This window comes from Platalea leucorodia, assembly GCF_965183815.1.
Source record: "Platalea leucorodia genome assembly, chromosome: 2".
Taxonomy (NCBI): Eukaryota; Metazoa; Chordata; class Aves; order Pelecaniformes; family Threskiornithidae; genus Platalea; species Platalea leucorodia.
This window is the reverse complement of record NC_138824.1, coordinates 128,980,635-128,992,396: the sequence shown is the minus strand read 5'-3', so window position 1 is coordinate 128,992,396 and position 11,762 is coordinate 128,980,635. Positions and strand designations below refer to the sequence as shown.

The 11,762-nt window shown below is 51.9% G+C and overlaps 1 protein-coding gene across 1 annotated transcript; it reads left to right on the top strand.

Moving 5' to 3' along the window:
- Positions 1-2,097: 2,097 nt before the first annotated feature.
- Positions 2,098-10,328, top strand: TRIM45 (tripartite motif containing 45; the record flags this gene model as incomplete). Its single annotated transcript, XM_082305166.1, has 6 exons — positions 2,098-2,429; positions 5,007-5,740; positions 6,749-6,878; positions 8,756-8,870; positions 9,093-9,219; positions 10,060-10,328. The coding sequence occupies 6 exons, from the start codon at positions 2,098-2,100 to the stop codon at positions 10,209-10,211; spliced, it is 1,590 nt and encodes a 529-aa protein (XP_082161292.1). The 3' UTR covers positions 10,212-10,328.
- Between the last annotated feature and the right edge of the window lie 1,434 nt (positions 10,329-11,762).

Here is an 11,762-nt window from a genome sequence, read left to right as displayed (position 1 = left end):
ATATATTTCTTGAAGATATTCACAGGGCACCAGCGTACATGTGCATTGAGTCGCCTTCCACAATTTAGGACCTGGTGGCATAGGGGCTCCCTCCACTGATTGGCAGTAGCCAAGAAAGCAATAGTAAGAAAAGTAAGGGAGAGTAATCAAAAACGAAGCACAAGTTTGTACTAATTCAGCTCCTGTTTCGCAGGCCGCTCGGTTAACTTTTTTCTTTTTTTTTTTTTTTTTTTTGCATTTCTGCTTCTCTTTTCTTTCTCTGAGTCTCACAGGGCTCTCGTGACCATTCTCTCCAGCCCATTTCACTGTGACTTCCTCTAGTCATCCGTAGATTGCTGCTGCTGTGTGCTGATGACTACTCATAGATACATTACTCCTGTCCTGTGCTCCAACCTGATCAGCCTCAGGGCAGATAATCAGATCAGATCAGCTGGGGTGGAACCTCAGATTTCCTCTGCAATTGCCAGCCACAGCTTATTTCACTATCTCTCTGCAGCAATGGAAGACGCTGCTCTTCTCTAGGTAGCTCGCCTTTTCTGAGCAAAGGTGACGCTATAATTCTTCTCCCATTTTCTTCCCACACCCACACTTACAGTATCGTTTGCTATTCCTTCCACCAGCATGATCAAAAGAACCAGTCTTTCCTCTCTGCCACAATGTCTAATATTGTTATCAAGTCATCTTGTCTCACAATTACTGCAACTTTTATCCTGTCTAACCTCCACAGCAACCCCCTCACTTGCTAATAGTTAATCCGAAGGAGGCTGCTAGAACATCTTTCTTTTTGGATTGGCTTCAAGGTTGTAAACACTTGATCGTGATCTAAAACTTCGATCTCATATTACAACATAAAAGACCCAGAAATGTTCGAGTGTATCGCACAAAGAAGGCGATGTGTTTGTCAAGCCATTATGCATCAGAGGGATGTTAACCTCTGTTACAGGGTAAGTATTTACAGATCAGTAGGTTTAGATAATTTGCACTCTGCAGTCCTAAAAAAAACCTGACTGGAGATCTCCCTTGTTTGCTGATTTTTAATACAACTTAGGGAACTTAAAATCCAGAAGTCTCAAACGGTGTTTATGTCACGCTGGTATTCAAATGGGCCAGGAGGATAGGACAGATAAGATAGCCATGGTCATAAGCAAAATAATGAAGCTGGTACAAAGTTCAGTCATTAAGGGCTGAATGCAGCTCATTATATGAGTATCATTAGTGCTAGTCAATGTGGTTTTATAGAAAAGAGCTTTCTTTAAAAAAAAAAAAGCTGATTTCATTCTTTGCGGAGCCTACAAATCGGACTGATAAAAGCAATCATGTAGATACCATCAAAGTCCTTCATGTAGGACCATCAAAGGAGCTCCATGTAGGACTTCAATGACATTCCGATTTCAAAGCCTGCCTTCTACACTATTCATAATTCCTGGGTGAAGTGAATCAATTACAGTCATCAGCCAACCTCCGTGGGCAGTTATGGGGAAGCCTGGCTGTGTTGCACTATTTCTATTCAGGTTTCACTGATATTGCTCCTTGGCTGTTCAGTGAGCTCACTGGTGATCAGGAGAAACTACGAACGCCTGAAGGCAACCGGCAGACCAGCAAAGGGTCTGCAAAGACTAACTGCAAAGGCCTGTCAGAGGCCGCCTGCAGAGCAGGTTCGTCAGGTGGTGAAATTTTGAGTTGGAAAAACTGGAAACCCAGAATCTACCCAGGGCAGGGTGGGGAAGGGGGCCGTTTCCCAGATGACCGGCTCGGAACTCACAGGCGCTGTCAGAGGCGATAAGCAGCTGGAGGGGCTCTACAGTGCCCGGGCGAGGAGGACGAGGACACAGCGGGCTGTCGGGTCCCCTCTGCCGGCCTTTGCCTGTCCCGTCCCGGAGAGGGAGCCCCGGGGGAGGCGGCGGGGGGCCCCCGGCCGCCCCGGCACCCGTCGCCCCTCACCCCGCAGCCTCTCACAGGGGCCCCAACCGCCGTCGCCCCTAGCAACGCCCAGCGGCCGGGGGCGGCGCGCGGGGGCGGTGCGCGCGGCCCCGGCGGGCCGTTAGCGGCCGGGGCGGGAGGCTCGGCGGAGTGTTGCTGCCGAGCGGAGCCGCCGGCATGTCGTGTGGGCCGCGCTGCCCGGTGTGCGCCGAGCCCCGCGTCTCGCCGCGGCTGCTGCCGTGCTTACACTCGCTGTGCGCGCCCTGCCTGCGGCGGCTCGGGCCGCTCGGGGAAGCGGGCCGGGCCGGCGGCCGCAGCGTCCTCTGCCCGGTGTGCGACGCTGAGGTGCCGCTGCCGCCCGGCGGCGTCGGCCAGCTCACCCCCGACTACCTGGCGCTGAGCGGCGGCGGGGCGGCGGCGGGGTGCGACCTCTGCGCCGACGGGGCGGCCGCCAGGCGCTGCCTGACCTGCGGGGCCGACCTCTGCCTCTTCTGCTGCCAGGCCCACAGGTGAGGGGGCGGCGAGGCCCGGCCCGGACGGGGCCACCTCGCCACGGGGTGCGTGGGGGCCTTCCCTCCTCGGGCTGCTGGAGGGCAGCGTGTGGGTGGGTGCAGCAGGCAGGGACCCAGGCAGAACTAGCCAGAGCACTAAACCTGCCTGTCTTCCAAGTTTGTTCAAGTCTCTGTCGGGTTTTCGTCCTTCCTGGATGATACTCCATGCTCAGGTGGGGACCGGCAAGCTGCTAGCGGTAGGTCAGGCAGCCCTGTTCAGGTGAGGCCATTAAGTCCAAGATCAGCTTGCTGGTTTGCATCCCGGTTTAGCATCGCTGGGTGGGGAGGCTGACAGTGCTCCAGCAGGCGTGGGTGTGGGCAGAGTGTTAGCAGGACGAGAGCTTTGGAGTTGTGCTTTGGAGAAGGCACGTCTCCCAGGGGAAAATGGAGAAGTTAAGCTGCTGGTGGTCTGCCTCTGTCCACCTCCAGAAACATTTACTGTGTGTATGTGCAAAGGCACCCTTAGGTAAAGCGAAAGGAGGTAAGTGGAAGTCCTGACACTAGCCTGCCTGCTGTGGTTGCTACCTCCTGATGATCGACCCGTGTGCCTGCCTGTTAACTGTTGTGTCCATGTATCTTGGGTACATTTTCAGCATTTCTGCGAGGCTGGGAGCCTACAGTAGTAACACTATTGCTCCGCAGTGTGCCTGATGTTGCAGGGTTTAGTTCTGTTGGAATACGGGAAAATTGAAGAAGTGACAGCAGAAGAGAGCTGTTTACCTCAGAGAAGGTCATGTCAGTAAGGCAGGAAGAAGAGATGACTGCAACAGAGGTAGGAGCTGAAGAGGAGGCGGACACAGTGGCCTGTCAGCAGGGCAGAGGACAGCCAGCGCTATGGAAAAAAGTGATAGGAAGTCTGAATGGCCTTCTGAAGCAAAGCAGTGACAGGCAGGGTCAGAAAAACACGCAGTATAACACTAGCCAGGGAAGCCTCTTAGCCTGGGTTAATCAGCTCAGCCTACTCCCTCCATGTTTGCTGCTCCTTTCCGCTTGATTAGCAAATTCTTTCCCCAGAAAGAACTGAGGCATATTCCTCACTGCCCTGCCCCCCTGCAGATACTGGTGCCTGTGGTAAAATGGCTTGGACTCTTAGTTACCTTTCCACTCAGGGCTGTAATTTTGAGCATACCATTCTGATTAGCTAATGCCTCATGTTCCATGCAAGCTGCTGAAGAGTAACAAACTGCAACCTTGAATAGCAGCCTGCCACACTGACAGAAATAACTGCAGAAGGTATAAAGCAGTAGAAAATTTGTCCCAGTGACCCGCTTCCTACCTAAATTACTGATATCATTTTTTCAGCCCACTAGCATCTGCAGACTTGTACCTGATTTAGTTGATGGCAGAGCAGAACAAGAGCCAAGGAAAACCATTTTGAAATTATTTCCTGGTGTGTAGGGAAGATTTCTAACGATCTGAGTGCCACTGTTGTGCTCCATGGAATAAGTGAGAGAGGTCTTAGGTTGAAGTCAGGGAAGTGTGAATTTGAAGGGTGTTATGCAAATAATGCTAGAAGGCTTTGAAAATGTGCCGGACCCAAGGGAGATTAGTGGGAAGTAGTGTAAGGGCTGTGCCCTGCCCTGTGAGGAGGTTGCTTTGTGTTGCCAGAGCAACTCTACAGACTTTGGTCCTTGGAGTATTTCTTTGCTTATGGCTTGGTATTCCCATTGCAGCTGCCAAAGTCATTAGTGCAGGAGACAAGGAAGGAGAGAAGGCTTTTACATCCTGCTCAATAACTAGCTCTCACTGTCCAAAATAGCTGAAAATGGAAATATTCTCGTGCTGCTCTGTGACATGGTGGATGGTTGGGTCCTAACAGGTTCTTTGTGTGCCATCCTTGGTCTTGTCTGAGCAGGACCTCACTTTGATGGCCAGAAGGAAACGGAGTTTGACTTTCAGAATATTAAATGTTTTACCACAGACTGTCTTCTGGCAGTGGCCTGAACTAGATTTTCCCCTAAGGGATATTAGAACTCATTTGCCTCAGTGAATTTAAAGCTGGTGAAAATCATTGGCCTGATGGCTGGCACCTTCCGTTCCTCTCCAGAAGTGACTGTCGGTGAGCAATACTGTTTTGAGACACCTCCTGCCAGCTCTCACTTTGCAGAGTTCACCACCCTCCTGCTGCCTTTCTCGTGGTGGGCTCTGGGGGTAACTGGAACTATCCCACTTGTCTCTCCCATTGTCCCATGTCAGGCTCCCTGAAGGGGCTGCTGGCAGTAACAGCCTGACAGCCCATTCCCTGGTCTGTGTGGCCATGGTGGGGCACACGATTCTTGTGTCTGAAAACAGTGCTGACAGCATGCAGAGAGCCTGAGAGCAGCCTCTAATGAGCTGCTTTGCAGATGCTGTCCTCTTTTGTGTGGAGCCTTATCCTCAGGAGACCACAAACCCCTTCATGCAGAGTGAATTTCAGTGGAGACAGGAGGGAGTGGCGCACGCTGTGACTTGCAGTCTGTACAGACTGGCATTTGCAAGGGTGTTTACATTTCGTATCCAACATGCGTGAAGCCATGTGTGGTTGCTCTCTTCTAGGAGACAGAAGAAGACAGCCTCGCATGCCGTGACGGAGCTGGAGAACACCAAGGATTGCAGCCAGGCCGGGAAGCCTCTCTTCTGCCCTTCCCATCCCACAGAGGAGCTAAGGCTGTTCTGCGAGCAGTGTGACCAGCCTGTGTGCCGGGATTGCGTTGTAGACAGGCACCGGCAGCACCCCTATGACTTCACCAGCAACGTCATCCACAGGCATGGGGATGCCCTGCGGGAGCTGCTGAAAGGCACCCAACAGCACATGAGTACCCTAGAGGGTGTGCTGAGCCAGATTGATGACATGGGCAGTGCCGTTCGCAGTCGCACAGAGGCCGTGGCAACAGAGATCTGTCTGTTTGCCAGTGGGTATGTGAAAGCAATTGAAGAGCACCGGGACCAGCTGCTGAAGCAGCTGGAGGACTTGAAGGTGCAGAAGGAAAACCTGCTGCACTTGCAGAAGGCCCAGCTGCAGCAGCTGCTGCTGGACATGAGGACAGGTGTGGAGTTCACGGAGCGTTTGCTGATGAGCGGCTCGGACCTGGAGATCCTCATCACCAAAGGGGTGGTGGCAAGCCGGCTGGCAAAGCTGAACAGCATTGCTTACAACACTCACCCCAGCGTGGACAACGGGATCCAGTTTTCTCCCCAGGAGAGGGCAGGGCAGTGTTCCGGCTATGAAGTTTTTGGGGCCATTCTCAATAAAGTGGTTGATCCAGCCAGATGTACCCTGCATGGGGAAGGTAATGGGGTGCTGTACCACAGCTGAATGGGAACACCCTGTTCCCTGAAGTCACCTCTCCGTTCTCTGTACCCACATGGTGTGCAGCTTAGGGCACTGTTGGCTCCCTGCTGTCCAGGTAGTGACTAGGGGCAGACGGGTACGGCAGGTAGAGCCCTGCCAGAGGTTGCATTGCTTGCTGAGGGCTTACAGGAGCTGTGCTGGGCAGGGAGACAGAGAGCTATCCCCAGCCAGATGTGACAGCATACTGGAGCTGCCCTCCGCAACATCACTGACCTCAGCATGGGGTGAGGTGTAAGGAGAGCAACCCGTAGGCCAAAGACCACAGCTTGCTCAGGGGATGGCGCCTGCAGTGGCAGGATGTGATGCTCACCCGGTGGCCCCAGCTGTTCTGCAGCATGGGCCCAGACAGATCCCCTCTGTGGCTGAGCGAGTTTGCTTTGCAGCTTCTGCTGAGATTGCCGTGGGAATAACTGGCATAGTAGATAGTTTCATGGATGTTTGCTTATTAAGGACGTGGAGTAGTACAGCCAGCAAACAGATAACGTTCAGACCAGCCCACAGAGTGCAGCCACCTCTGGTCAGTAATGGCCTGCGCAGGGCAGATCCTCGTTTGATCCTTTCCATGCCAAACTGTAAGTGCTGAAGTCTCTGGAACACTGCACAGTGTGCTGTTCCTCCTCCGTCCTGGTTGCGTGGCGCACCTTGAGGCCTTCTGGGAAGATGCCAGCTGGGCTCAGAGGGGCAGGCAGGAGAGCACCCTGGTCTATACAGACCTCCGGGCTAAGCCTGCCCAACATCTCACAGCGCCTACAGCTGTCCGCTCTCTTGGTCCCCAGTGATATCTTTACTTTTCCCTGTGGGTGGAAGGAGCTGTACACCCACCCCAGCAGCAGAGTCCTGGCTGTGCTCTGATGGGACTGCAACACTGCAAAGTAGGTGGAAGGTGGCAATCACGGCAATCATGGCTGGTGTGAATCCTTTCTGGTCCTGTTTCTCTGCCTCGCAGATCTCCACAGTGCCCGTCAGAACCAGCTGACTGGCTTTACCCTGCTCTGCAATGACACCACGGGGGAGCGGATGGGGCGAGGAGGAGAAGCCGTGCGGGTCACCATCACCCACAAGGACAAGAGAGACTGGTGGGTATTTCACCTGAGTTTCACCCTGGTCACTGGGTTTGCTTTTCTGCTTCCCTTACCCTGGCTCCTGTCTTGTTTGGGCAGGCTTCAGCTTGTGGGTCAGAATCTGTAGGGGAAAAGGCACTACTGTTCTTCCCACCAGTATAACAGTGCTTCCTACTGGTTGTATTTGGCTGTGTGGAGCTTGACAGCGTTGGCTCAGCTTTGTATTGACTCTTTGAGTGATTTGGGGCTTCTTAAGGGATTCAGCTCTCAGTGGGTGTTACACATTGTCAGAATGAGCTGTTGCTCCTTCCCACCTCTACCAGTAGACACCCAGGGCTCCTGCTTTTGTTAACACCTAATGAGCATAAAACATAGCAACTCCAGCATGACCGTCCCGAGTCAGACAGACAGCCCACCAAGCCTGGGAGCCTCTGACAGTGCCTAGTTGATGTTCTGGAGAAAGAATCTGTGTCAGGACTTCACCTTGCTTTCTCATGTAGTTGCAATGTTGAGCACTTTAACATGTTCGGAGATTTTCTAGCAAAAGCAAGAAAACCACACTTGAGCTCCTAAGTGTTTCCACAATGAAAATGACCAACTAAAAAAAATATTTTGTGTTACTGTGAAGCAGCCAGACACGAATGCAGAACCACATGGGGGTCAGTTCTTAAGAAAAACATCTGTTCTGTTTTATAGTACGTAAAATGTAGCTGGAGCAAGATGCCGGTCTAACTTGTTCCAGGATCCACTGTTCGTGGGATGACCTAATGAAAAAAGGGACAGGATGCGAAAGCTCCTTGCTATGGGGAAGTGTTGACAGGGCATACAGAAACAGTGCTGGCTGCACAGATGCTTATCAGTAGAGCATCATTGTTCAAAAATATCGTTCCAACGTACCTTCCTTCCTTAGGTGCACATGAGGATTATGTGGATTTTGCTTGGTGGGGTAGAGGTCGCTGTGGCCACATTAGCTCAATTTCTTGTTCTTGTGTGCATGCAGTTGTACATCCGTTGCTGAAAGCCGTCTGGCTTTGTGTTGAGGCACAGCAGCTACAGAAGAGCGTGAAGTATCACCACACAGTTTATGGCAGGAAATGATGTAGGCAGCTGTATTGATGTGAAACGGTGGGGGGTGGGGAATACAGCCTGCAAATCTGGAAGATTATAAACTGACATGTTGTGGGGCACAAAAGACTAATTAGTGAGGATTAGGAAGAATACCGTCCTCTATGCAGAGCTGCCTGATAATTGTCTGTGGAAAGCTCTTTCCATCTTTCTGTGAAGCAGGCAATCAGTCCCTAAGTAACTAGCTGATGCTTTCTCCCTGGCACTCTGTCCAGCAGGGTTCCTTGTGAAACCCAGTGAGCTTCACTTTGGAAAGGGAGAGTTCACCAGCAGGGACCTAGGACTCCTCAGAGCACTGAGGAGAAGAGTTGGGGTCAATGCGTTTGGGACAGTGGTTGAAGTGATTCAAACCTGCCCTGTTTATGTCCTGTCTTATTCATGGGCTCTTCTGGAGGTAACTGCTCTCTGAAGCTGTGAATTTACCCCATTTCTGAGGGCTCTTATCTGACGGGATAATCTGACTTGCAAGTGTGCTGTCTGTCATCTTCTGCTCTTTCAGCGCTCAGGGTTGCTACAGATCCTTGCAGTGCAGCTAGCTTTGTGTGACTTCCTTTGTATGGCTATTGCAGCTCCCGGTAGCAGGTGTGTGTAAAAGCTACTCAGTGCTTGAGCATTGCTTATGCATCCTGTTAAGCTCGCTTGAGACCCACAGCTGCTGAACGAGTTTGAGGATAAGGAACCGACCACAAATCTAGGCCAAACAGTGGTTCACATGTAGAGCAATTTTCTGCCAGTCACTGACCTCTTGGACTTCTCTCTGTTTGTAGTGCAGTCAAGCCAACAGTGTGTGATAACGGTGATGGGACCTACCATATTTCCTACAGCCCTGAGGAGCCGGGCTTGTATGCTGTCTGCATCTATGTGAAAGGGCAGCATGTACAGGTAGCATTTCTTGTTTCTCTTGCGCTGCTTCTTCTTTACCTGCTTTTCTTTTCTAAGTATTTGCTTTAAATCTTTCTAAGGATTACCTCAACCACTTAGCAGTTTAAGACTGCGCTTAGAGATCTGTGACTGACAGGATCACCCGGTTGGTTTTTGAAAACATAGACACAACATCTGGTGGCATCCACTGCAGCAGCCTATCTGCTTGCTTGTCCTCTCCAGGGCTCTCCATTCACTCTGATGGTGAAAAACAAGTTCCGCGAGCACCAGGGCGTGTTTCACTGCTGCACGTTCTGCTCAAGCGGAGGGCAGAAAGCTGCTCGCTGTGCCTGTGGGGGGACCATGCCAGGTGAGTGCTCAGCTTTACCCATGCTGCTGGTGTCAGGAAGGTTTCTTGCATTTGGGGCTCCCTAGTGTCGATAGCTGTGAGTAGATACTCCAACCCAACTCCTGCCTTGCACATGTACCAGGCCTGTGATAACCTGTGTGGACATATCTTCTGGTAGGATGGGACTGCAGCAGTGAGAAATGCAGCAGGGCATGCTAAGGGTCTATGCAGCACACCCCATAGACAGAGACCTGAGCCAACTCTGCAGGAGATGGGGCAGGGCAGCTCTGTCTTTCAGCCCTTCTCAGTGAGGCTAAGCAGCACTGCATTTATACTGTTCCTGTTCCAGTGCTGGCAGGTTGGGAGCTTCCGGGCAGTGTCACGCAGTGCCCAATGCTGTCCTATGGAGAAGCCTCACTCCTTATTTAGGATGAGAGTTCAACTCCCTTATTTGTTTAATCCCAACCAGCTTCCCTGTCCTTGGCTTGCATGTGTCATTGTGTGTTTTGCATGGCTTAATACAGAACCAGCCTCTTCCTTTTTCTGTGCTCGATCTGTATCTAGCTCTGGCCAGAGCCACCAGTAGCTGGCACGGGGTTTTGTGTCTTGCATTACTCAGCAGGCAAGGGGACGGAAATCCTCAGCTTTCACCAGTGATCGGAACGGGAAGGTCCCCCTCGGTTGTTCTCTTTTCTTTATGGAGCCCTGGCAATTTTGGCCTTGAATAAGCTGTGTTCTCATCAGCACGTGCCTCCCCGTCTTAGACAAGTCCTGGAGCTGAAGCACTCTCTGAAAGCCTCTGACACACTGGGATTTTCTGGCCCGTTTTTGGTTCAGCTGATGATGCCTTTTCTCTTGCAGGTGGGTACCAAGGCTGTGGCCATGGACACAAAGGTCACCCTGGCTGCCCACACTGGTCGTGCTGTGGACAAGTGAAGGAGAGCTCGGAGTGTTTGGGTGGGCCACCCAGCGACACCTCGCAGAGGAGTTTGCTCAGGACAGTGGTGCTGTGAGCAGTCAGGTGAGCCCCTGCGAGCCCAGGGCACTGCTGCTGGCTGCTGCATGAGCACAAACCACAAGGATCCCCACAAAGGATCCACGAGGATCACTTCATAGCCTCACTGCCAGAAAACAACATTGTGATGGGTGCAAACTGAGAAAGAGGAATGAGAGAAAATAAAATTGTGCCTTATATTCCACCCAGGGCTGTGTGTGCAAAGTTGTTCTGTGCCTGAACAGGAGCAAACACTGGGCATTGTACTGGTGCCTACGCTTTCAAGGACTTGAGGCCTGTGGGGTCAGGCTCTAAGGGGAAACTCAGTCTGAGCAGTTACCTCACAGGAGGGTCAAGATGTGTCTCATTCTGCAGGACTGACAATCTCTGCTGTTCTTGAAGAGGCCAAAGCTGCTTGTTGGGGCACATTCCAAAGGGTTTGTGTTCGTGCCTTGGAAAGGCTTGGCAGCCTCAATATGGCTTCTGCCTCCGCATCAGATATGCAGCTGAATTTTGGCCTTGGATGTGCACATGTAGCACAGTCACGCTCCTGGGAACTGCTGTTGTGCTTGCAACTCTCATATTTTTTCCAAGTGAGCTGTAGTCTCATTACGCCCTCCCTGCAAAGTAAGAGCAAGAGGGGTTAGTAATATATCCGAAGGAAATCCAAGGAAAACCCATGGCACTGATGGGAACAGGAATTAGAATGTCATTCACCCAGTCTGTATGTTCCCCATGGAGCTGGTGTGGGACATGGCACTGCTGGGGGTGATAGGGGAGCCCGGAGAGCACCCAGCTCACCAAGGGAAGATTTGGGGACAGTTTGAGCATCAGTAGGAGCCATAGGTGCAGGTTTGCAGGTGTCCTGAACTGGGGCAACAAGGGAAGAGCAGCAGCAAGAGACGAAATACAGCAAAACTCCTGGATTTGGCTTGTGCAGTCTTTGCAAGGCTCTGTTTTTAGAAGGAGAGCGTGTCCCATTTTCCACAGGCGAGGACGGATGCATCTTTTGGGCCTGTACACACGCTGCCAACCCATAGTTGATGGGTTCTCCCTCCTCATATCATGAGGAGGAAGAAGCACTTTCCTGGAAGGGCAACTGCTAACCTGCCGATTGCTGCCTGCCGCTTGCCTGGGTGAAGAAGACACCCTGGACACCTTCCTGAACAAAACATATTCATGTCATTGAATCTGGGAACACTACTGCCCTGGGGGTAACCTTGCTAGTGGGTGTGTGTCGCCAGGGGCTCGTAATACTGTCTGGGGAGCTGGGGTGGGGACAAAGGTCTGACGGTTGGTCATTTGGGGAGAGGAATGCTGCTCCAGTGTCAACAGTAAGGACTGGTTCTTGCTTTCGGGCTGATGACAGCTGGCTTGTAAATAGTAGAAACCTGTGCTGTCTGCTTGCTCAGACCTAAAAGACCCTCATTTGCTGTCCGTGCGTCTTACAAAGCCAGTTTCAGAACCTCTTCTTCCCAGCAAAGGAGATAGATATCCTTATGCAAATGCTGTTTATAGCTTTCCATTAATCATCCAGAAAGGGCTGTCAAACAAACGGGGGAAGGTTAGG